This window comes from Miniopterus natalensis, chromosome 7, assembly GCF_054644295.1.
Source record: "Miniopterus natalensis isolate mMinNat1 chromosome 7, mMinNat1.hap1, whole genome shotgun sequence".
Lineage (NCBI taxonomy): Eukaryota > Metazoa > Chordata > Mammalia > Chiroptera > Miniopteridae > Miniopterus > Miniopterus natalensis.
Window position 1 is genome coordinate 44,378,176 of NC_142087.1, and position 27,111 is coordinate 44,405,286.

The window sequence follows — 27,111 nt, forward strand, 5'->3', positions numbered from 1 at the left end:
AAATGCGCAGAGGTAGAGGGATTCGTGTTAGGCTGAGCGGGAGCACTGCTCCACTGCAAAAAGACGGGAGACGCTTGCCAACGGGAGCAATTTGTATGGATGAGTGGGAAGCGAAAGTTCTCCTCTGACAGCTTCTATCTTGCTTTTCAGGCCCTTGTAAATGGGAAGGGGAGGGCATACAAGGAGGAAGGGTTCTGGAGAGAGTGACAGTGTTTGGAATAGCTGTGGAGTTTGGGAAAGCGAACCAGCCATTCTGTTACTGCCCGAATGTAGGGACTTCTGGGTGACGGCATGGTCCACACTCACTTGGATATGTAAGTGCTGGTGGATTTTAAAGTCACTTTACCTCATTGCCTCATTCCATTTACTCACACACTCCAGTCTCCTGCTGCAGAGAGCCAACCACTATGGAAAGACACCCTGAATGGTGGTAAGGATATCAACAGTCACAATTACAGCTTATTCTGTGCTGGGCACCTTGGGGCTACTGCAGGGGCCCTGTACCTGGGGTTGGTGAGAAAACCCAAGGCCCATAGTGACCTCAGTGCACCACGGCTTCCCCACCTGACCAGAGGGAGAGCACACTGGTGGTGAACAATACATGGGAACAGCTGGACTCCGAAGGCAGAAAGGACTATGCAGAGTGGATGGCCTCACAGCCCCTGTTCAGGAGCTTGGTCAGGAAGATTGTTTAGTTTTGTTTGGAGTTTTGATACTGTCAGGGATACGCTTACCCCGAGGCCAAGGGGGGGGGGAGGGAGGTGGAGGTGATGGGTATTAAAGAAAGTACAGCCCGGCCGGGCGTGGCTCAGCGGTTGAGTGTCGACCTAGGACCCAGGTGATCGGGGTTCGATTCCCGGTCAGGGCACATGCCCGGGTTGCAGGCTCAACCAGTGACTCTCTCATCATTGATGTTTCTATCTCTTTCTCTCCCTCTCCTTTCCTCTCTCTGAAATCAATAAAGATATATTTTAAAAAAAAAAAGAAAGAAAGTAAGTACAACTCCCAGCCCTGGCCAGGTAGCTCAGTTGGTTAGAGCATGGTCCTGATATACCAAGGTTGTGGGTTTGATCCCCAGTCAGGGCACATACAAGAATCAACCAATGAATGCATAAATAAGTGGAACAAGAAATTGATGTTTCTCTCTCTCTCAATAAAGCTTTTTTAAAGGTACAATTCTCAGATCCCTGGTGGGCTGCTTTTCAGGTGTCTAAAAACAAAACTGTGGCTGAGAGACACAAATAGACAAATGATTCCACTTACATGAGGGACCTAGAAGAAGCAAATCCACAGACACAGGAAGCAGAATGGAGGTTATTAGGGGGTGGGGGTGGGGAGTGATGAAAATGTTCTAAAATTAGTGGTGATGGTTGCAGAACTCTGTGGGTATACTAAAAACTGCTGAATTGTATACTTTTATTGGGTGCACTTTAAGGCACATGAGTTATATCTCAATAAAGCTATGGTGTGTGTTTTTAATTTTTTCAACCCCTGGGTCTTCTTGCAGGCTCAGGGCCTCGGTGAGAACAAGGAATGTGCATTTGCTTTAGGTCTACAATCACCTAGAAAGTCTCCAGCCAAAACAAGTGCTGCTCCAGCCAAAACAAGGGAGATTCTGCCTCAGGGATAGCTCCCACCTCCTCTCCTGGGATGCAGTCTGCCTGAGGCCTCACCTATTTGAAGAGCCCAGCCTCCATTAACAGAGTGGCTGGCTTCTTTAGGGTGGTGGCTCAGCTCTGCTGGAGAAAACAAAGACAGGCCCCCGTGGACACTCAATCGTATGTGCTGAGTGCTGGAATGAGGAGATATCACTCGCCAGAATGGTGAGACAGCCTGGGACAGAACTTGGGGTTCTGTTTCTGACTTAGAGCCCTTTTTACTAAACAGCTCCCCTTAACTTCTATTTGTCATGTAAACCCATTGGCCCAGGAATGGTGTCTGGATTAAGTCCCCGAATTTCCAAGGGCTCCACTGCTCTCCCTGAGGTGCACCTAGTGACAGGTGTGAAGACAAATGGGCACAATAGCCTTGCCTTTGCTAGCCCTGTGGCCTTTTCGCACAGCAAGAGGGGAATAAATGACTCCAATGTTCCTCTTGGCTCGGGCAATTATTTAAATGGGATTCCACCCTCAGCTGCCAGGAGAGCTGGGGGGTGGGAGTGGGCCAGTTCCTCAGACCACTCCCCAGTGGGTGCTGGGTGGAACTGGATGAAGGCTTACATGCCACCGTTTATTTTATTAAGGGCAAGCCGCTGCCAGTAAGACCACCGAAAATCAGCTCACAGCAGGAACAAAGAATCTCTCATTTCACCAGGCAGCACGGGAAGTCTCTGAAATGTTTCCAGGACAGAGGAAACCTGTTCAAGCTCCAGATGGGCTCGGCCTTCCCAAGGGTTTGCTACCCAGTTCAGAAGACCCAGGAGCAGCCTCGCAGGCAGCCAGCAACCCGCAGTGAGCAAACTGCCCTGGGCCCTGAGTGAGGCTGCCAGTGGGGTGCCTGGCTCCTCTGGGGGTAAAAGGGGAGGGCAATACCCACAGACAGCCCATCATATGGGGAGGGGCCAGGGCAAACCGGCTGTGAGAACAACTTTGGAATCTTTGCTTAGCAGTGGTGAGCTTGGGGAGGTTGCCTATCCAGCCAAGGTCTTAGAGGCCTCATCTATAAGTTGGACTATTCAGGGTGTGAAAAGTAGACGACATAAAGTGTGGGAGGCACCTGTACCATGTCTGGAGTTTCACGGGCACCCACAGATGTTTTATCCCATTCCAGAGTTCAAATCACACCCCAGGCTGGCCCACCTCGCCTCCTGGCCTCTCACAAGCCTTGGTTTTGCCACTCCAGTGGTCATTGCCTGGGCATGACCAGACTTCGTCACCTCCAACTCTGCTCACAGGGGTCCCCTGTCCACTCACCTGGGCAGGGCAGACCGCCATGGGAGCTGAGAGGCAGGCTGCACGGTCAGATGGCCTCCTCCAAACCCTCCTGCCCCTCTAACTAGCCAAGGACCTCAGGGAAGTTACTCACCTTCTGTCTGCCTTCTCCTCCTTGCACAAAGCCTGAGAGCTCAGCAGGGGCTGGTTGTTCTGGAAACATTCAGAGCTATAGTTCAGGTGAGAGTAGTGCCATTCCCTAAGTACTTCAAGTTGCTCCAACCCCACGCAGGGTGGATCTCAGACACAACCTGAGGGAGGAGGCTGGTGGGAGGGACTGGGACACTCTGGGAAGGCAGCTGGGACTCAGGTCACAGAGCCTGCCCTTTGGCAAAGGGAGGGAAGGTGGCCTCCAGGGAGAAAGTCACAAACGACCTCACAGATTTTAGGACTCCACATGGAAGCACTCTTTGGAGAACTGACCACCCCCTGTAAAATGTGGGGGCCTTCATTTCTCCTTCTTAACAGAACTCTCTAAAGTGAATAGGCTTAATCAGAAAGAGCTGGGTTCGAGTCCTAGCTGGGCCACCCTGGACAAGTTGCTGAGACACTCTGAGTCTCCTTGGTAAAATGGGAAAGAATGTTGTCTGCCCACCACTGGGAAGAATAAATGACAAGATGCATCAAAAGTACCTAGCACAGTGCTTGGCATATAACAAGTACTCATTTACAAGTGTTTTAAATATTATTCATGGTTGGTACCCCCAGAAGCTACATCCAACCCCCTTTTAGCCACTTCCCAGAGCCTAGTGTAGAAGACCTGCTCTAGACGGGCACTGACCAATGGAAACATCATGTGAACCAAATATATACATTAAAATTTTGTAGTAGCTTCATAAAAAAGGTAAAAAGAAACAGAAAATTGTAATTTTGGTGATACATTTTATTTAACCCCATATATCAAAAATATTATTTTAACATGTAATCAGTATAAAAATTAGTATATTTTATTTTTTTAAATATATCTTTATTGATTTCAGAAAGAGGAAAGGAGAGGGAGAGAGAGAGATAGAAACATCAATGATGAGAGTCATTGATCGAGCCCACAACCCGGGCATGTGCTCTGACCAGGAATCGAACCCCGATCGCCTGGATCCTAGGTCGATGCTCAACCACTGAGCCACGCCCGGCCAGGCAAAAATTAGTACATTTTACATCCTTTTTAAAACTAAGTCTTCAAAACTGGTGTGCACTTACACTCACAGCACATCTGGATTTGGATCCAGCCCATTTTAGTGCTCAGTAGCCACATGCGTCCCTGCTGAGCAGCACAGGTCGAGGAGGAGGAGCTGGGTGGCCTTTCCTATTGAGAGATATGTGGCCTGGATATTGGTAGAAGTCTTGGCCTGTACTTAAGATGTAAGGACCCTCTCCCCAAGTATGACAACCTTTTCTGCAATACTCTCCTGCTGGGGTTGAAGAGAAGAGAAAGGCAAATTGCAATATATATATATATATAGCTCTGGCTGGTGTGGCTCAATGTTTAGAGCATCAGCCCATGCACCAAAGGGTCGTGGGTTCTATTCCCAGTCAAGGGCACTTACCTGGGTTGCAGGTTTGATCCCCAGCCCTGGTAGGGGCACGTGAGGGAGGCAACCAATCGATGTATGTGTCTCTCTCTCTTTCCCTCCTCCTCTCCCCCTCCCTTCCATACACACACACTCTCTAACTATCTCTCTATACATATGTGTGTGTGTGTGTGTGTGTGTATACACACACATATATATACAAGTGGTTTACTGTTCCTTCTATCCATAGCAGATTAGTAAAAATACACAATCATATAGAATATTGCCTCTCTTGACAGAAAGCATATTCTTTATTTGTATAATTTAAAAAATCACTTTGACTTGCAGCCAACAAGTCCTCAGGTAATCAGGACCCAGAGAGGACATGACCAAATGGATCATTCCAGGTAAAAGGAAATGCTAGGATTATCTGGAGGGGCCCTGGGGTCCAGAGAGCTACAGAAAATGAGAGCTATGGGACTGCAATGACCTGGGCCAGCCCCTAGTTTTATAGACCTCTGGGCTCACTCTGCATTCAGAGCTGAGCATGTGAACTTGGGCATAAAAAGTGGTGGTTGAAGCTTGAAGAAAAAAGTCAAAAAGACATAGAAGTTGAAGGAAACAGGATGAAATACTGAAGAAACACTTTATCCACTGCCTCTTGCTGATGTCAAAGTAAGAAATCAGAGATTTTTAGAAACAATGGGATTCTGGAACATGATTTTTAAAAACTCAAACAAACAAAAACAACAGCAAAAACCCTTGCTAGAGATTCTTTCTTAAAAAAATGTCTACAACTTTTCAGCCAAAGTGTTTGAGGTCAGTCCTGCTGGAAAGAGGGGCCTGAGCTTGTTAACTGTACGAGGTTCTTTCCAGCCTTAGGAATCTCTGTAGCATAAATGCCACTTGGAAAGACAGGTGTAAGATGACATTTGGACAGATGCCACTTTCCACAGATGGAAAAGAACTGGCCTCAGTTATACAGAGAGAGTTTCGTGGGAGTCAAAGAATAAGGAAAATTCTAAACCCGGATTTTCTGTTTGACCTCAATCTATAGAAAGTTTGGCATCCCAGGTAAGAACAAAGGAAACTGAAACTACCTGTGTGTTAAGGTCACTCTGAAGATCTTCACCTAAATGACAAGCAGAGACCAGGAAAAGACCAGGAAATGAATTTAAGGTACTCAAATTCCAAATATACAAGTCCATTCCTATGTTTTCTTTTCTTTTTCTTTTCTCAACATGTTGGAGAAAACATGCAGAAAGAATGGCCACTGACTGAGCCGACTCTGTTCTTCATGGGGCTGAGAATGGACAAGGCTCACTTCCCAGGTGCTGAGGGGGGCTCGCCATCGACAATGTGGGTGGTGGGTGTCCAACCCTCCAGGGCCTGGTCTCCTGCCTGGAGAAGACTCACTGGACTTCACTACCTTCTACATCTCAAAATGACCAAAACTGACCCCCGGCAGAGCATAGAGGTATTCAAAAAACCTACTCTGAACAGAAATATTTGGAGTTAAACATTATTTTCTTAAATTTTCACTGTGACTTCAGAATCAAATAACCATTTCATTTAAATTAATTTCTTTTGACTCCTATAGAGGCAAGGTTTAGAGTTTTAATCCAACTTTTAATTGGCCTGAAAAATATACTTCAGTATTCAACGATTTGAAATCTACTCTAAGATACTGGGAATTAAATGGATTAAAAGCTTTAAGGAATAGGGATATAAATGTGTGTGTATCCATATGTTAAATGTCTGTTTCTTTTTTTCACCTCCCCAGGGAGGACATCCATCAGTGCTTATAACTCTGTTCTCTGGTGATCATTTAGTATCAAGTTAACTGAATGGTGAGGAAAAAAAAAAAAAAAGTGTGCAGAATTTCATACAACACAAAACCACAAAAAGGCTTCGGCACTCGCTCTAGAGTGCTAGTGTCCTGCCGGCTTGTTACTCGGCCCAGAGCTCCCCCTCTGCCCACGCGAAACCCTCGTGAGGAGCTCTTGTGCGTGGGTGAGAGAGGGCTCTAGATCAGGCAGCATGAGAGTGAGGAAAGACGTCCTCAGGAGGCTCCAAAGATGTAAAAACACAAAATGAAACCAAAAATGCAACAAAATCCCTTGGGCCCACGGAGCGAGAGCAGTGTTTGGTGAAGGGCGTTTAATAAGGAGGCCTGCATGTCAGTTAAGGCGAGCGGAGCCAACCCCCGCACAGGGGAAATCTGGTCCCTCTGTCTGCAAACTGAGAATAGCACGACTCAGGTGAACGTCTCGAAGAGGAAGACACAGCACAGCCCATTCCCTGCAGCAGCGCGGAGACCCCCAGAAAGAGCTCTTGACGCAGCGAGACGCGGTAGCCTCACCGTCCTCGCTTTCTTCTCTCTAATACACTGAGCAAGGACCTCCGCGGCCAGAGGACTGTCTTTTCCAGCTGGTGGCTGCTGAGTCTGTTTTCCTGTGGTCATCTTTAGGTGCCCTTCCGCTCGGAGAAAACCAGCAAGGCCTCTCCAAGTCCACCGAGCAGGAGGCTGTAAAAGCGTCAAGAGGTCAGCTTTCCACTCCCTAGAACCAGGAGGCTGCCTGGCGCCCACATACAGCAGGGTGAGGGATGCCCCCTCATTCCGCCACTGCCCCTCTCATCACACTTCCAGGGCGGGCAGGAACCACCCAAAGTAAAACCCAGCTATGTGGCGGGAGGGTAGTGGGCTGCAAGGTGGGTTTTGATACCTTCCCTAGGGGCAGAAGGTGATGTCTGACCAGGTGGAGGTGACTGCTCTGACCATGTGGAAATATCGGAGGAGGGCCTTCCACAGAGCAGCCTGGGGCCTTTTGCTAAAGAGGGTTGATGGCTATGAAATGATGCTGGTATCCATAATCGTAGGATTATTAAGGTGACAGTCTCTGAATCCTTTTGTTTCATTTAGATGAATTGAACATTTAAAGATGAAAATACTAACGGGGAATCATGAATTTCCCACAGGAGCAGAAATAAACATGGTCAGGGTTTGAAAATGAACAAGCAGTGGGAGAACCGAAGACTGTGTGAGAACGAAGAGTTGAATATTTTAACATGCCTAAAATGTAATACATTCAAAGGTCTGGACATTTTCTATTTTAAACTTCTCAGCAGACAATCTGGTGTCTATCTGAATTCCCTGTCCTTCTTCCCAAAAGGTACTTCTGAGGACTGGGCTGGGCGATCAGCAAAGGGTTACAACGGGGAGGGGATCCCCCAATGAAATGCTCTTGTTCACAGGAGCCAACAGCCCTTTCAGTTCTCCCCTTTTCTTCCTTATACACACACACATACACTCAGGCTATGGCACCTTTATATTTCCAACATCTATTTGAGGTCCTGAATATATGAAACACACATGAGCTGTGCACACTACCTTCCCAGTGAGAAACGTCACCTATGTGGGTGAGTCTGACATGGAGGTAACTTGTACCATTTACCACATTTAGTACAGGATTAAGTGTGAGACTATAAAAACAATAAACTGAGTTCACATTAGGGCTCAGGCGTTTATTAGCTGTGTAATCCTGTGCACGTTACTCAGCTTCAGTTTTTCCATCTGCACCACAGGAGATCACACCTAACAGCCTCCATGAGGCTTAGAAGGATACACCTGAGCCACCAACCCCCTGTGCTTGGCCTATAATGGACAAGCAATAAAATGTTATTTTCTAGTGGGCTGCCTTCCCAGAGCAGCAGTCCCTTCCTCACTGGTCCTCACAGCTGGCCTCCCAACATCTACTTGTGGACTTCTAGTGAGGGGCACATCCTGTTGTGCAAAGCACTCCTGTCCCACTGCTGAGCAGCTCTAGCCGTGGGATTCCAGCAAGCATCCAGGGCCATCTTACTCGTGGAGGCCCGAGCACACGGCCACTCCCTCCAGGAGGAAGCCATCCTCATACTGACCTGCTTCTTAGTCTCACCCGTGCGTCCAAGTTCTGCTTCCTGGAGCAACAGAGAACAAATCTCCTTCATCACCCACCTGTGAACCCCAGAGAGTGGGAAAACCCCCAGAACCACCATCATTTCCTCTCCCTGGTGACTAACAGGCCCTGGGTGAGAGCAGAGAGAGGTGCTTGTCCAGCAGCCAGGCACTGGGGGAGCAGGCTGGGAGGCTGTCCCCTACTCAGCCAACGACTGGGATGGAAAGGATTGGGTCGTGAGGGACAAGTATGCCTAACATCTTAAGCTCCACATCAGCATGTACTTTCCTTGTTCCCACAGAAATATTAGAGCAACAATAAGTCGATATAATCTCTCTAACACACATTTAACTCAATAATGTAGGTGAAGTTGGTGTCTACATTATGAACCAAATAAATTTCTGAGGACTTTCTTAGAACTACAAAGTTTCTGTGCGAAACTACGGTCCAAGTTCCAAAAGACCATGTTTTGAAACATAATGCATTTATGCTTGTCTCTGGTCTGCTCAGGACCCAGGTGCTGGAGGACTCATCCTACTGTCTCTTCTCTTTGGATGAAGAGGTGATTGTGAAGGGGAAGCCTTTTCATTTTTTCATCCACAGGCTTACCTCTAAAGACCTGACTCTTCTTTTCAAGCAGGTCTGTTGATCCCTTCAACGTTCCTTAAAGGATGCATACGCCGCAGGCGTTGTCTCGAACACCTGGGCAAGTGCAGAGTCAGCGTGACCTGAGAAAAGGGCTGCACGGAGCTTTGGGGTTGGGAGGGTTTTACTTCTGCAGATGTAACTGGGGGCTCCCTGTTTTCTACAGTTTCCACTAATCCTCCTTAATCACCAGGGAAAAGAACAGGCTCTCTGCCACATTTACTCCCCCAGCCTTAGAGCATGCTGAAGTGGAATAACCTTGCATTTCATGCCTTAGGCTTAACTATTTTCTGAAACACCAAAGCAGTTTAGTGAATGCTAACATGAAAACAAACTGGTTCAGTTTACTGTTGAGAGAGCCAGGGAGGTGAGCTTTGATGTTGTTTTCTAAACAGCAGGAGAAGCTGACATGGGGTGCAGGAATCTTAATAGCATTACAACTATTTAAGTCAGAGCTTTCCTGAACTGTTTGCAAATCCTGTAATCCCCATCATTCCTGAAATGAACAAACTTCATGTAACTAACATAAACATCAGACTGCAGAGCATACCCAGCCAGAAACATTCATCACTAGCTTCGCTTCCAGGCGGTTATTTTCAGCGTGTCTCCAGCCCTTCTCTTCTCTCTCATCGGGAGCCAAAGGCCCCATCTCAATTTTACATTTATTTATTATTGTGGTTATTCAATGAATTCCAGTTGAATCCACTAGATGAAGGACAGAGACGCTAGCCTTTCCCAGCTGTAGGCCCAGCACTTAATGTAGCACCCAATAAATATTTACTCAATGAATGATGTGTGAGTGAAAAAGGGGCTAGGCGATAGACTTGACAAGCTCAGGGGGGCCACAGAGCAGGCCTGACAAGCTCAGTGACCAAAAGTAACCACACAGGATGGTCTGGTCATAAATTCCTAACTGGGCAGGTCATGCTGGGTAGTCACGTCCCAGGCCTGGAGCTTCCTTAGCAAAGGTCAATCTTTACCTGAAGTGAGCCCTGTCCACTGTTCTTATGCATCTAGGATAACATACCTTTGAAATGTCAGAGTAATTTTCTTGTCTAGACTGCATGAAGGCACAACCGCAGGCACCAGAGCACGAGACCACAGAGCCCCTCATTGTCACCTTGTTCCCCGTCTACCATCTACTATGTGCTGTAAATGTTAATTATTAACTGTCCTGCACCCACTAATGTAAAAGAAGTAGTTACTCCATTTTGCTTTTTATCTAATCCTAGAGATTTCCCCACTTTGCTTTCTCCTGCCTCCTTAATCTATCACCAATAGATTTCATGTACCTTCCTTATGTTTCCTCCTTTGATTCTAATGCATAAAAGGAACTGGACATGGCAACACAGTTTACAATAGCTAAGATCTGGAAACAGCTCAGGTGCCCATCAGTAGATGAGTGGATAAAAAAGCTGTGGGACATTCATACCATGGAGTACTACGCAGCTGTAAAGAAGAAGGATCTCGTACCCTTTGGGACAGTATGGATGGACCTGGAGAAAATCATGCTAAGTGAGATAAGCCAGGCAGAGAAAGACAAACATCACATGGTCTTGCTTATATGTGGAATCTAAAGAACTTAATAAACTGATGAATAGAACAGATTCAATGACATGAAAGCATAGATCAGACTGACGAATGTCAGAGGAATGGAGGAGGGCGGGTGGGTGGAGAGGGAGAGAGTAACCAAAGAATTTATATGTATATATGCACAACCCAAGGACAGGGACAACGGTGTGGAGAGGGACTGGGGAGGGGGATGGGGTGGGGTGGAATGGGTCATTGGGGAGAAAAAGGGACATCTGTAATATTTTAAACAAAAATAAAATTAAAAAAAAAACAACCCAAAAAAAAGGAACTGGAAAACTGCCATTCTCCAGAGCATTGTCTCAATCCTTGTGTCTGGGCATGTCCTCAAAATTTGGCTCAAATAAACTCTTGTGAAACTTTCTTTAGGTTTGGATGCTCTTTCGTCAACAGATGGAATTCTTATACTTGCTCCCCCTTCTCCCATCTATATTTCAAACTATTTTTGTTTTTTCCTCTTTTCCTCACCAAAACGTATCTGCCTAATGTAATGTACCGTCCCACTGGGGTCTCGCTGAGTGACAATTCATAATCTGACGAATTAATTACTCTGTGCTGAGAGACAACAAGCAAGGGTTATTTAGAAGGCCCTTCTTAGCATTTTAAAGAGGAGGCTTCACATTTTTAAGTCCAATGGAAAACTGATCAGTTTCAGATGTTGTGATCCTAGATGCATTTTGCAGTGTGTTGGGAGAAGTTCTATTTTCACCCCTAAATTCATTTTTCCTATAAATACTTGGGCAGTCTCCACGCAGACCCCTAAAATTAAAGGTACAAGACATCTTTACTCAAAGATGGTATGAGACCCTTTTCTAAAGACTTTCGGTGTTAGCGAGGTTTGTGTGAGGATCAAGTTCAAGCGGTCCTCATATTGGTAACCCAGGCATGATCAAAGGCAGGGTCAGGGAATGACTGGCAAAGCTGCAAGTTGATCACCGAATCCTGAGAACAGAGTGGCTGTGTTTTGGTCATGCCTTTCTCTCCTTGCACCTAAACCATTCCAAAGACAACAGTGACTCTCCGAGTCTAAAAAGCATTCAAAGAGGAGGCACCCACAACTAATTCTACTCGACAGGGCCTGTAGTAAGTCCTCTTTGCTGAAATTTTGGAAGAGGGAATTCCTGTGGATACAAACCATAAAACTCTGTTAATTAAAAAATGAATAATTAAATATTAATCTGGATATTTAAATTACTGGGCTTGCAACAGATTTTTTTTTTTTTTTTTTTTTGGTAAAATTAAAAACAAGATCATTAGCTGGACAAGAGCCCTTGCTTTTAATTAAAGTCATTAAAAATTGACCAGCACTGGGCACTTAGGTTTATAATTTTTCTTGGGTATATATTTAGAAGGCTGGCCACTCGTTTATTCAGCAAGCACTTAGTACTAGGTGGAGAGATGCAGAGGTGAGTAAAACGTGGCTCCTCTCCTGGAGGCCCTCACAGAGTCCTCCTGTCCCCCAGCCAGCCTGGAGCGATGGAGGCCATGCTGACCCTCAGAGCCCACATCCATGTGAGGGGGCAGCCTCTACCCACTCCAGCAACTGCTGCCAAGGGGAAGTACAGGCCCAACATAACAGCTCTTCCACGTTTTAAAAAGAATCTGGAGATGTGGACTTTTCTGGGGAAATCACCTGATTTCTAAATGTTGACTAATTAAAAAATTCAAAGGCACAAATAAGAAACAATAACTACCCAGGCAAACAAAACAGGCCCTTGCCCTTGCCCTTGCCCTTGCCCTTGCCCTTTATAACATCTGACCAGTCTAAGCTCCCACAAGACAGAGACCAGTCCTGTCCCTGCCCAGGGGCTGAGAGTTGGTCACCCAATCTCAGCTTGAAAAACAACCAGTATATGGATAATGCAGACCAGCTCTGTGCAAAAGACAGAAATCTGAAATCCAGGCTGACACTCCTCTTCTGGTGGTTCACTTTGTGGTTGGAAAATTCTTGGAGACTGAAAACACACCATCCTTAAACTCAAGAGTTCTCAAAACCCAGGAAATTCCAAAGTCAAGGTTCCTTTTGCAATAATCACACACGCTGCTTCCGTGATTTGGGTACACACAGCCTTTCTCCCCGTTTTGCTCGGGAACATCATGAAGTGCACAGGACGCGACACAGCCTGGAGGCTCAGCCTCTCAGACCATTGCTGCGATATTCAGAAGTCGCATTTCCTCCCCAGTGGAGCACCATCTCACTCTCACTTCTCACACTCAGTTCAATGCCTGGTGGGGTTTTTGTTTTGTTTTTTTAGTTCACTCTGAAATGCCATACAAAATATAGTAGATGAAGGCTTATTTGTAAGAAAGAAAAATGCTGTCAAGAATTCAGACTGTCGCTATAAAGGTTAAGACAGAACTTTGGGGAATACTAGTTTTAAGAATGAACCAGGATATCTTGACAGCTGGGGCTTTGGATGTCACTGCCCACCATTGGTGTCATGCCTTCCCGGAAGGTCAGGTGCAGAGGAAGAAGAGGGGAGCACAGGATTAGCTCCCTGCCCCTCAGCCCCAGCTCTGCTTATAAATTGTTGCCTCACCATTAGCACCTCCTGCCCCTCCATCCTTCCCGGTCTTCCTGGGGCCAGAGGGGCCAAATCCTCTTTACCCACAGCCTAACTAAGCTCTCCCTTCTATGTAAGCTCGTTTCAGACCAGCTCCAAGGCCCTGATCAATCACCCCGTCCTCTCTCTCTTCTTCAGTCTCCACATTCACTGTGCATTCAAACAGTCACTATCCTACCCCACCAATTACGTTTATGACTTCCTCTTCCCCCCAAAACTCCATGAGGGCTGGATGATGTCTTACACTTCTTAATGACTGCCACATACTTTGCATACAGCAGCCACTCAACAAGTATTTTTAGCTGATTGATAGAATTATAGCTTATAGGATTAAAAATCTACGCCAATGAGATCTTTTTCCTAAAAATGTTCTACTGGAATTCTTAGTCCACCATGTCGATCCCTGCACAAGAAATAGAGCCGTCTTGTCCTAGGTAACACTACTTCCTTTTGCTGCCAATCATCTAGATGCTCTTTACAGGTGATCACGCTGGTGAGAAGAGGAACATTTAGGTCAATTCTTCTTCCACGTCCTATGACTCACTTCTGCCTTGACACTATCTACATCACCAGTAAATCCCTGGTGTTTCCCAAATCAGTTCTAAGGAGGTGCCCGGCAAGTTATGGGGCCTTGAACAGAGTCCTTGGTTTGAGTCCTGGTCCAATCACCTAGTAGCTATAATATCTTTGAAAAATCACGCAAGTGTCTCTGAACCTGTTTCTTCATCTTTAAAATAACTTGGAGGATTGTTGTAAAACTCAGTGAGATGATATTAATGTAAAAATGTCTGAGACATAGTAGTTGTTCAATAAATGGTTAGTTATTATTATTAAACGGAAGAGGAGGGTATGGAAGTATTTCCTAATTTTTATTTTCCTTCCATTTTTCTTCTTGGGACGTGAAATGCCCCCATTAGGGGCTCCCTTTTTCTGAATGCTGTGAGCCAAAAGATTCATTTCTGTCAGTCTGGGATGGTTTAGATATGGACCTGTCTTAAGGCATGGAGATGAGCGACTATAGACACCACAGGGGCAGCAATTTTTCACTTTTGTCCAAAAACAGTTCCTGTTACATATTGGACCCTTGGTAAATATCTGTTTATTGAACAAACCCCTTCCAGTCCAAAGCCACATGGGATGCAGTTACCTCCTGGACTTACTCATCATAGTATCCAGAGCCTGGTCCTGCCTCTCTTATTTATCCTGCAGGCATCTCCTGCTGATGTTTAAAATAATAGTGTTATTTCTGTGGCTCTGACAGGCAGTACCAGGGGATTATTCACAAGAAGCCCTGGGAGACCAGAGGCTGCCATGGGTATACCAGGCACCAGCGCCAGCCCCACCAGCAAGCACCGGGGTCCTTGAGTCAAACAGGTGACAATTCTGCAGGTCCGACTTGCAAATAAATGCACAAAAGGGTGGGGATCAGCTTTTAGGATCGCTCTGATCCCAAGCATGAAAAAAAATACCAATTTTCTAGAAGTACGCCTTATTTGAGCAAAGCTAAGCAACAACATGCTTTTTCTTTTCATAATACTGGTAAAAAAATATAAAATCCAATTCTAAAAATTGCCTACACTTCAATTTTGAAATGCCATTCTAGGGGGTGAGAGTTGGGGAGAAACCTGCCAAATAATATCTCCAAACTGGAATGGAAACAAGCATTACTTTAAAGTGGCCCTAGGCTTGTTTTTCCTTCTAGAACAAAGGATAGGAGACCAGTAAGCAGCCACACAAATATGAATTACTCTCCAACATGTGCTGCATTAGTGATTCAGGCCAGGCAGCAGGCAGCACAGGCACAGGGAAGGAAAGCTACGTGTTTCCAGGCCAGCGGCTTGCAGGCCGGGCAAAGACCCAGCAAGGACTAAACTACCCTGGGTGATAAGGAAAGGCCACTCGATGTGGTTTCATTCGGGAGACAATAGAGCCCACCTCATCGGCATATACATTCCTGAACCAAATATTGATTGCATTTTTCTCACCGTTAAACCAAACTGTTATGGCTTCTGGCAAGTGGTGATAGTGGGAGTGGAAGATAACAGGCCTTTACTTCTACTCGATGCATGTCTGTATTGATTTAGACATCTCACAAACAGCATGTATTACTACATGGTTGAAAAATACATAAGTATATGCCCCCAAATGAAGCATGCCCATCGATAAGGGGAGCAGTGAGCAGTTTCAACACTTTAAACTCGCCATGTCACCCCCTTCACCTTCCTCTCCCCTGCAGATGACAACCCAAACCCTTGGTAATGATGGCATCGACTGGTCTGCATATAGCAATCTGGAGAAGGTCAAAGTCTTAACTTGGTCAGCTCTTCAATGGGCACAGTCTGTATAGACAGTTAGAGGTGGAACACACATGCTAGCTTCATTCTGTTCCCAGCATGGCTGTGACCACCTGGCTCTGGACCACAAGAGGCACGGGGGCCCTAACAAGCCCAAAGGACCTGTCTCCTCAGTCGTAGAAGGGAGAGCTCCGCGATCTGTTTTTAAAGGATAAGGCAAGGAGCTCCAGCTGGGCGATTGTGCTATGGCAGTAATGCATTGGAGCAGCTTCCACACGTGCTTGTTACTAGCAGCCAACTCCCCCTTGTGAATCACAGGCTCTGAGGCTATGGTGCAGAGTCATGTGGCCTTTTCTAGGAGGTGTGACCTGAAGTTACCATCACAGCCACCACATGTATCTCCGGGGTGTCCTCTCGCAGCCATTGTCCCATGAGGCTGCCTCAGCCATCCTTCTAAAGTGGTCATGTGCTCAAGTCACCACCAGCTCTTTCCTGCATCCAAGCGGAGCCCACACACCCTGGGGGCACTACCTTGATGAAGGAGGCAGACCACAAAGAGCAGAACAATGGACAAGCAAGGTAGTGAGCGTCAGAACTGCCAGGCAGGAAAGAAACAAGGCGACAGGGAGTAGCTTGGGGAATTCATGTAGACTGTGCCCAGGGAAGGCCTTTCTGAGGTTGCCTGGATGGGGACACCCGGGGGATGAGAAGCTGGTGGACAACTGCAAAGCTCACTGCAAAGCATTTAGGCCGTGCCGATGAGCCCAAAGGCCCTGAGGCGGGAATGCACACGCCATGGTCAAGGCACAGAGAGGCTCTCCGCTCTCCTGACCTCCAGGCCGGTTTAGTTACCTACCTACTGGTATCTCGATTCTCAGGTGTAACGGGGCACCCCAGCCTTCGTGTATCCAACCCAATTCCTGATAACCCTCCACCCCTAACTTGCACAACCCTGCTCTTCACATATTATTCCCCATCTCAGTGAAAGGCAACTGCATTTTTTCCACAGCTCAAGCCAAAAACGTAGAAGTCATCCCAGACTCCTCTGTTTCTCTCAGATCCTATTGCCTTACTCTCAGGACAGAGCAGGCTCCCTGCGACAGCCTGCCATTCCCATTGCTGTCAGCCTGGTCTTGGCCGTCTTGCACCTAGACCTCTGTCAGAGCCTTTATTTGGTCTTTCTGCTTCCTCCCTGCCTGCTCCACAATACAGCCTCCGCACAGCAGACAGAGGGACATGTGGCTCAAACTCCTCTGATCGCATCCCCTCTCACTCAGGGTAAGGCCAAGCCCTTAGAAAGGAGTTTAAGGCCTCACATGGTCAGCTGCCAGCTGACCTCATCTCCTACTACTCTCCCTCTTGTCACACCACTCTGGTCACATAGCTCTTCAAGCTGACCAAGCGCCCTCCCCCCTGAGGGCCTCTGCATTTGCTGGTCCCTCTGCTGACCCCATGACTCGCTTCCTCTCTTCCTTCAGGTCTCTGCTCAAATATCATAGAGAAAGGAAGTGCTGCCTTTAAGCAAATGGGTGAGTGCATTCTAAACAGGGATGATCTGGAGCTTATCTAAGAGAAAATGAATTGAAGGATTAAAAAAACAACAACGTGGCTATCCATATAAAATAGTGGTTCACCAATAGTGGTTACTCTTGTGATGAAAGGTGTACCTGTGATGTTCTATTTTTTCATCTGCATGGCTGTAGTAGGTACTATATACTCAGCTTGTGAAAAGCCATCGAGTTGTATACTCGTGCTATACACACTCTTGAATGTATATTTAAACGTCAATAAAGCATATGCCCAAGGCACACACCTTTCTTCAACATTTGAGAGCAGTAATTAGTATCCTGATGAAACAAACCTAAACAACTAATTTTCATTTCCTCTCTCTATGCAAATAGAGACTTACCATCCCACGGTTGCAGTGGTCAGGATCATATCAAACAGCAATATTGATAAACCAGCTGTGATCATCTGCAGAAATAATTCCAACAAAAAGGTCATCAGAGTGGTAGGACTTCAGGAACCTTCTCCACAGTCATTTCTCACAAGCTTAGCTCATGTTAGTTCAGATCCCTGACATTAATATTTTTTCCCCTTCATGTCCTTTCCCCACACTTCCTCGTCTCCTGTATTTAGTGTTGCATCTGAGCAGAGCATTTGGTGCGGAAAATGCTAAATCCTGGTCTATGTTGGAGGTGGGAATCTGCAAAGAAGCATTCAAAAGAGGAGGCAGAGAGCCCACATCTCACTCATCTCTCTCCAGGGCAGGGCAGAGTGCGAGCACATTTCCATCTCGTCTCAGCTGTGCAGAATTAATCCCCAAGGTCAGTGGTGCTCATTAACCTGTTCCCAGATACTCCAGATAAAAAACGATCTGTCACCCTGCGTTTGCCAATAGCACTCTTTCCCCTGTCCTAAGGCTTCGGTCTTTCTGTCCCAAGTCACACATTCTAAGAAACCAGTTGCTTCCTGGGGAAGAGAGCAATTAAATCATTAATTAATTATTTGCAAATAGTGGGGGTTACTCCCACATCCGTCTGAGCAAAGAATTAGAGAAAAGTCTCTTAGGAATGTCAGTAACAGAACTCTGCAGTACCTCTAACCTGTTGGCACAAAGAATGTATGTGACACTATTTTGTCAACACTTAGAATGCCTGCTAAGGAAAATATGTTTTCCCCCCAGTATTCTGCATTCTGGAATGCCAAACAGCTTCCACTGGGAAGGTGACCCTTAAGACTGGCTTTCTTGTCTAGCCAGTGTGGCTCAGTGGTTGCGTCACCCTATGAACCAGGAGGTCACGGTTTGATTCCCGGTCAGGGCACATGCTCAGGTTGGGGGCTCAATCCCCAGTGTGGAACATGCAGGAGGCAGCCGATCAATGACTCTCTCATCAATGATGTTTCTATCCCTCTCTCTCTCTCCCCTCTTCTCTCTGAAATCAATAAAGATATATTTAATTTAAAAATTAAAAAAGACTGGTTTTCTTGCAAGAAGAAGTAAGAAGTAGGCTGGGTCACTCAGGCTGGACGCCCTCTCACTGACAGGGGCTTCACATGCCGTCACACAGGCCTCTTCAGGTCTCCAAGCGAGCCGATGGTCAGGAGGAAAGTACGTTTACTGAGTTTCACCGTCATTCACTTACCATCTCAAAAAAGTCTGGAAATATAAACCGGAACCCTCGGCATATAAACTTTGTGAGATTTTGGAATCTTTGTAGTTTACCTATTTGGGGTCACTTTCTATTTACTTCCTTTATTGATTAGTAGCCAAAATCCCTGACAACAAAAATGACCTGTGTTCTCTTCAGGAACAAAAAAGGAGTGGCAACAAGGTCGGCGAGTCGATTGCAAAGCAGAATCCAAAGGGCGAAGAAAGAAAAATTTCAAAGTGCTGGCTGGGGGGCTTTATCTTAAAAAGTATGACGAATCGTACCCATTCCTCCACCCCACCCCCTTTTTGTTTTACTTAGGACCTTTGCATCTACGGTATAAATAAAGTGGGCCTAAAATTTTATTATCTTGCAGTGTAACTGTCTGGTTTGGGAGACAAGGCTATACAAACCACATCAGTTAGTTCATCATCAGCTTCCCTTGTTTTCCTCTAAAGGGTAAAGCTGATCTTTACTATGGAAACTTCTAGCTGGGGGCCATCGTTACTGGCCACTGTCCTAATCAACTCTTCTCTTTCTTTTTGATTCCAGTTTGCCATTTTCAGTTTTCCCAAACACGTATTTCGTCTAGGTTTTCCAACTTACTACATTTAGCTGTTTAGAAAAATATTATTGTTATCTCATTTGTACCCATTTTTATCACCTTCCCTTTTATTCTTACTTTTACTGGGACCCTTCACTAAATGCCTGAAAGAGTCCCTAATTCTTCACCACTGTCCTGTCTCCTTTGCTCCTTTTTACCAGCTCCCTTTTCTCTTCTTTGCCAACTTTATCGAGGAATACTTGATAAACACAATTGTGTGTATTTAAAGTGTGCGGCGTGATGATTTGATACACATATATATTCACGACCTTCCTTGATCAGTTTCTCTTACTCTGACTGGCTCTTTCATGACTTTCAGCCTAGTCGGTGAAGCTGACACCTCCCACAGGCCCTGCAGCTGTCACAGCCTAGGACGTGTGCCTCTGTTTCTCTGTGAGTTTCTTTAGCTTAGGAAAAGTCTCATCTGCTCTGAGACACACAGCTGGCCTGCTTGTACCTATTAACTGCACCTTTTGCCAAGAAAAACACAGCGTAAAATGTTCAAACCAGCCCTTCCTTGAAAATAAGGTTGGTTTAATAGCCACCCTGGTGCCTTTGCCATCTGCTGCTTCCTGGAAATGTTTGTATAGTCTCCTGCCTTTCTCCTGGGCTGCTTTTCCAAACTTCTCTAAATTTTTATCTCTCAAGGAGCAAATGTTCTGCTGGCTGACTCTCTGAAACTTCACAAATAGGTCTGTCTTATTTCTATAGAGAATGTGTAGTGAATTTGCATGCACTGTAGAGCTACTGTAAAGTTACATGGGTTACTTTTTAATCTTTCCAGTAAGAACTCTCAATTTCTTAGGCGTCTCTCCTTTATTTCCATCAACAGCCCTAGCAGGCAGCAGCTCTTTTTGCAGGCATTCTCTCTCTCTCTGCCCCCCTACCCCCAACACACACACACACACACACACACACACAACACAGAGTCGCCAAAGTTCTACCACTAACACCCCGCTGAGGGGCAGTTGGTCAGCCTGACTTACCCACTTAGTGACAGACTCACACATCCACCTCACCGTGTGTGAGGTTCAAGCTCATGCCTCAGCAGATGACAGGTTTCTATATGCCATTGCTGTCAGGGCTGCTCAAGAACATCAAAGGTGTGAATGAAAATCTGCTCATGCCAAGAGCCTGCTCCACTTCTAACTCCACCAAGGAACAAACAGAAGCCAGGAAAGGCCGACTGTGTGAGTCTGGGTACAGAATATCTCACGTGCAGTCACCTAAGGGTGGAATTCGAGAGGTGGAAGGGACTCCCTAAGCACAGAGGTGGGGAAACTGTGACCAGAAATGGTGTGTGGTTTGCTTCAGGGCCCTGTGAGCAGTAGAATCAATGCTCTGACTCCCAGGTCAGCCTCCTCTCAAGCCAGAAACTCAGCAAGGGTCTACCAAACTCCATGCTGAAAGCAGGGACTCAAGCAGGTATTTGCAAACCTATGTTCATAGCAGTAATACTCACGATAGCCAAAATTTGGAAGCACCCCAACTATCCATTGAAGGATGAATCAACAAGCAAAATGTGACGTATACACACAATGGAATATTATCCAGCCTTAAAAAGGAAGGTAATTCTGTAATATGCTACAACATGAATGAACCTTGAGAACATTATGCTGAGTTGAACCAGACACAGAAGAACAAATACTGTATGATTCCACCTACATGACATACCCAGAGGAGTCAAACTCACAGACACAGAGTAGAATAGAAGTTACCAGGGCCTGGGAGGAATGGAGAGTTAGTGTTTAATGGGTACAGAGTTTCAGTTTGGGGTGATAAAAAAGTTCTGGAGATGGATGTCAGTAAAAGCATGAACTTTTAAAAAACATACACAACCTTTAAAATGGCTAAAATATGTTCATATAAAAGACTTCAGGTTACTCTTGGAACTTGACATTCAAGAGGTACAAAAGTAGCAGTCATGACTACCAACTGTTCTTGCTTACAAAAAGCATTTTTAAAAATACACATTTTTTCCCAAAGAAGAAAGAGTACTGTGGTCTGAGGAATGTCTCCTTCGCACACGCAGATCCGAGTAACAAACAACAGGACCTGCCACAGGCGGAGGGATGCCAACAACAGCAGAACTCAATACATTGTGTCTGCAGCGGGGCTTTGAACTTCCTGGCTTTGTCAATGGATGTCACAACCTCTGTGTTATTTAAACAGAGTTTGGTATTTAAGGCAGGTCTGGTTTGTTTTTTAAACATTCATTTCAATCCTAAGACAATTTGTTGTTGGTTTTTTTAAAGAAAATAAAGAGGAGTGGATGTTGGTGGGAACCTGCCAGATAGTCATGTATTTGGGGAGAATCAGAGATTCAGGCTTGTTATTTGTTACTGACTTGTTGTTGCTGTTGTTGTTTACATACATATGAATTTCTTTAAAAAGTGACTGACTGCAGCATGCCTAGGAAGCCCTTCCCTGTGACTGTCTTAGTTGTGGCCCATGCACACATCCCCCACTTAAACTGGCCCTAGTTTTTCAAACACAGTTTCGTACCATCATCTTGCCTTTGCTCAGCAAGTTCTCCGCCTGGGGCAAGGCCTCCCCACACAATTTCTACTCACCCAAATCTCTGCTTCTTTGACCAATCACCTCCATGGGGCTAGAAAGAGCTCCACAGAGAGAATGGTGACTAGCTTTCTGGTTCCTAGTACAAAAATGCCAGGGAAGATTCTGATTGGCTCCTGGACCAACTGACTGTGGCCTAGGAGGAAGAGTAATGTAAAAACATGGAAGCTCACCCTTGAACTTCATGTTGGAATGGAGAAGGGAACACTTCCCTGGAGGAAGGCAAGGACAGTGCTGGGCAGACAGAACAGCAGATGTCTTCTATAGCCTTGCTATAAATATCCTCTGGGAGCTTGCAGGAAATGCGAGATCTCAGGTCCCACTGCAGTCCCACTGAGCAACATCTACATTGGAAAAGATCCCCAGGTGGTGTGCACACACATTAAAATGTGAGGAGTTCTGCTCTACACCCTCCAATTCCAGCACTATCTCAATACCTGCTCTGTCCAGTTGGTATTGCCACATCTTCCAGGAAGGGCAGACTCCAGCTTTCTCACAAACTGCAGAGCTGGAGGCGTGTGTCAGACTGTCCTGGAGTCTGTCTGCATCGCAGTCACATATGAATGTTACTAATCCAGCCTTCCTTTTAGCTTAAAGAGTAAATCTAATAAAAATTTACAATTTGAGCACGGCTGGTGTGACTCAGTAGTTGACCATCAACCTATGATCCAGGCGATCACAGTTTGATTCCAGGTCAGGGCACATGCCCTGGTTGTGGGCTCGATCCCCAGTGTGGGGTGTGCAGGAGGTGGCCAATCAATGACTCTCTCATCATTGATGTTTCTATCTCTCTCTTCCTCTCCATTCCTCTCTTTGAAATCAATAAAGACATATTTAAGAAAAAAAAAGTGACATGAATATCTAGTTCATGAAAGGGAAGGAAAGAAAGTAACCAAAGTTTAAAGAGGGCGTAAAATGTTGATGACTGATACCAGGCTCTGCAGTGTCACATGTATGAGCTCCTGGGCTCCTCACATCCCCACAAAGAAGGTGCCTAAGCCCATTTCACAGATGAAGAAACTGAAGCTCCCAGAGGTTAAAAACCTTGCTCAAAGCACATAATCACAACAAGAAAAGAGCTGGGACTAACACTCAGGTCTTCTGATTCCTGTGCCAGTCCTCCTTTTCCAACTCGAAGCTACCCCTGGTGGTAGCTTTGCTTAACCCTGGAGAATTCACTTTGACTCAGCAGTTCTCAAGCCTGTCTGAACATCAAAATATCCTGAGAAGTTTTGGGGGGAAAAAATAAACTAAAGTACTGTCCCATATCAATTAAATTGGCATATCTTGTAATGAGGCACAGGTATCAGCATTTTAAAAAAGATCTCCTAGTGATTTTCCTATGAAGCTGGGGTTGAAGTTATGATTACTGATGTATTATTAGTTTGAGTAGAAGTATCCATAAAACTGCCAAAATTCATAGAACCACTTGAAAACAAGGATGTCTAGGACAGAACTTGGTCAAAAAGACATCATCATTACTATCACCACTATCATCACAAGTATTACGTACTGCACCATTTTACATTCTCACCAGCAGTGTCTGAGGGTTCCAGTTTCTTTACACCCTTGTTCTTATCTGTCTTTTCTATTATAGCCATCCTAGTGGGTGTGAAGTGGTATGTCATTGTGGTTTTGATTTGCGTTTCCCTGATGAGAACATCTTTTCATGAGCATACTAGTCATTTGTTTATCTTCTTGGGAAAAACGGTCTTTTCAGATCCTTGCCCATTTTTCAATTGAGTTATTTATCTTTTTACTATTGAGTTATAAGAGTTCTTTATATATTTAGATACAAGTCCCTTATTGGAGATATGATTTGTCTGTAAGTTGTCTTTTCACTTTCTTAATGGTGTCCTTTGCAGCACAAAAGTTTTTAATTTTGATGAAGTCCAATTTATCTTTTTTCTTCTTTTGTTGCTTGTGCTTTTGGTGTAAAGACCACATTCTGAATAGCAAGGAATTGTAAATCATTATTCCACCCAACACCTTAATTAACACTATACAGGTGTCATACCATCATATCATGGTTTCCTTTTTATAGGGCCATTCATTCATTCTACCTTCAAACACTTATTTTCTATTTTAAAACATTATCTATCTAAATTATGTACTGTGCTTATTTGATTTATAATGAGTTTCCAATGTGATTTTAGGAAAGAAGCTGATATCATGCTATATGATATGAATCCAAGGTTTTGTGATTAAATAGATATCTGGGGATTTAAAAATCTAATAAGCATATACAGCAGATCCTCAATTAACATCATTTTGTTCAATGTTTTGTTATAATGTTGATGAGAAAAAAATCAATTCCCAGCTGTAGCCACCCTCTGTGGTTTTCACATTCTCCCCATGCTCATGAAGGTTTTTCTCTGGTCACTCCGGTTTCCTCCCACATCTCAAAGATGCACATTAGGTGAACTGGCATGTCTAATTGTTCCAGTATGAGTGAATGTGGGTGTGGATGTGGGTGCACCCTGAGATGGAATGGTGTCCTGTCCAGGGTTGGTTCCTGCATTGTGCTCTGAGCTGCAATAAGCATATTGGAAAATAATTATCTTGTTTTTATTAATCTTTCTTAAACATATGTATAGCTCATATTTATTTCAATGTTTAATAGTAGTAGTGTTTCAGGTTTTTATTTAGAAGTTTGGTGATGTTTTTGTGACAAGGAATATGCCATAAAAACTTAATTCTTGTATACATAAATTAGCCTGTGGTAAAACTGGTTTCATTATACTTTGTTTCACTTAAAGTTGCAGTTTCTAAGAACCTATCAATGATATTAAATGAGGACTTACTGTATATTTAATGAAAGAATCTAGAAAACCTTATGGAGTAATTCTCCAGATAGAGTCATAGTAATTTTGAAGAGGTTGGTGACCAGTTGTTTAAAGTAGGAATAGAGGAAGGAAGTGTTAAGATTATCTAATCTCTCCTCCAACTTTCAGCACTTTAAAGATGCCACTCCATTGTCTATTGGTACTCATAGTTTCAGTTGAAATGTCAGTTGTTTCTTCAATTTAAGGTAATGTCTTTTTTCTCTGGTTGATTTTAAGATTTTCTCTTTATCTTTGGTTTTCAACATTTGGACTGGGATATGCCTTGGGGTGCTTAGGTATGATTTTCTTTGTATTTTTTGTTTGTGGGTCGATGTCTTTCAGGAGTTTTGGGAAATCCTCTGCCATTCTCCCTTCAAATATTGATTCTCCCCAATCTCTCTCTTTAGCTTCTAGAAATTCAATTACACATATATTAGACTTTTTGACAATTTTCCCTATGTCTCTTATGCTTTGTTCTGTTCTTTATTCTTTTTCCCTCTTTACACTTCACTAATCCCAGTGCACTGTGTCCAGTCTGCTCTTAGACCCATCTAATAAGTTGTGAATGCCAGATATACTTTTTCAATAACTACTTGATTTTTACAGATTCCAATTTTGCACTGAAATGCTCCAATGATTTACTTAATCCTTCCCTCTGTTTTTAAAAAATATGTTTTTATTGATTTCAGAGAGAAGAATGGAGAGGGAGAGAGAGATAGAAACATTAATGAAGAGAAAATCATTGATCGGCTGCCTCCTACATGTCCCCTACTGGCGATTGAGCCATAACCCGGGTATGTGCCCTGACCAGGAATCAAACCATGACCTCCAAGTTCATGGGTCAATGCTCAACCACTGAGCCACACAGGCTGGGCTCCTCTGTTTTTTTATGACATATTATTCATAGTCGTTTTTAAGTTATTGCTAGCATCAATATCTGGATCATTTGTAGTTCTGTTGTTATTATTTTCCACTTATTGGTCATGTTTTCTTGACTCTTCACATGTCTATAATTTTGATTGTATGTTGGACATTGTATATAATAGAACTGTAGAGGCTCCAGCTGAGAGTTTCAACCAGAAGTGTTGCCCTTTTCCACTAAAAGGATGGCAGACTCAATTCAAACAGGGATTGAATGAATCAGAGATGGGCTGTGGCTCTAGTAAGACTCAGTCCATCTCCACTTTATCTTGTCCCTCAGGTATGGCCTTCACACCCTTGTGTTTAAGAGCTTGGTGGATCTTTGTCTCCTCATCCTTGAAAGTTCTGTCTTTCAGAAATTTTGACCTTAGCTTTTTAGCCATCCATCCCACACTGGTTCAAAATCTGCCACTGTATATTTGCTGCAGGCCCTTCCTTCTAGCAGGATTGTGTCTCCTAAGCACCCCAAAGCTATGAGAGTTTTCACTTTTCCTTTCTTGACTAGCCTGCAGCATCCTGAACTGCCCCCCAGAACTCAGCAGTGTCTCATGGAAAAATTGGACATGCATTTGAGACTCCTCTAGTTTCCAATCTATCAAGCCAGTTCCACATAACTGCCAAAAGCTCTGCTAGTTTCATTTTCCTGCAGAATATTTCCTCTTCTTGAACCAAGCCAGATCCTTAACCCACACCCAGTACCAACAAATATCCTCCCCCTTCTTCTACCCCCATGAAAAAAATAACCTATGTTACTCAGTATACCTAGAAAGGGTTCTTCTTTCTCTGGAAATTTATTTTAGTTCTCATTACTTACAAAGATCTCCAAGTTCTTTAACAATATGATTTCTGCAACACGCCCCCCTCGTTCTTTTAGTTGAACGTTGGTCTGTCACAACATATGATATTCTACACTGAAGTAAAAGGTTTCCCTTTATTATGTAGAGGAAAAAATAAGACCCAGAGAGATGGTCTAAGTGACTGGTTTTCAAATCAGGCTTGGCCAACCACTATTTCCCTAGAGCCACCTTGGATGTCATTCTGAGGCAAGGTAAGAGGCTTTGTTTGATTTGTTCTGTACATCTTCCTGATCAGTGACAATCTTGTTAATTCATCATTACAATTTTAATTAGATTTGGTTTTTACCTTAGTCTAGGACTTTGTATATAACAGCCTTGGGCAACAGGACTTTTAGAAGGGTACAATCTCTTTCTCTTCAGATACAGTTTCCAATATGATGCAACTGATGGTGATTAATAAGACAGGCTGGAGGTGAGGGGGACATTCAGTTTCTTCCGATTCTCTCTGCCTATAGGGGAGAAAACTCTTCTGCCTTCTATCCTTCCACTCTCTTCCAAGTTCACTCAATGGGAAAAGTTATTCATCTGACTGTATGTTTACTGAGGCTCATTACACTAGTTGGTGGGATTCTAGTGCTTTAAAGGTCAGAATCAGACTCCACATAATTTCTTTCTTCTCTTGAATCCATGCAATAATACTCTCTTCACCCTTTGTCTCCACCTGTTGGGGGTGGACATGGAGGATGGGGAGGAAGCCATGCCTCCT

General features: G+C 44.6%; 1 protein-coding gene across 1 annotated transcript in view; it reads right to left on the reverse strand.

Annotated features, from left to right (window-relative positions):
* Window positions 1-6,835: 6,835 nt before the first annotated feature.
* Window positions 6,836-27,111, reverse strand: part of SLC35D4 (solute carrier family 35 member D4) — a 103,674-nt gene continuing 83,398 nt past the window's right edge. The window contains exons 14-15 of the mRNA XM_016211521.2: window positions 17,379-17,443; window positions 6,836-6,965 (exon numbers count right to left, since the gene is read on the reverse strand). Of these exons, the coding sequence (XP_016067007.1) occupies window positions 6,905-6,965; window positions 17,379-17,443 (126 nt within the window). The 3' untranslated portion in view covers window positions 6,836-6,904. The remainder of the gene's footprint in view (window positions 6,966-17,378; window positions 17,444-27,111) is intronic.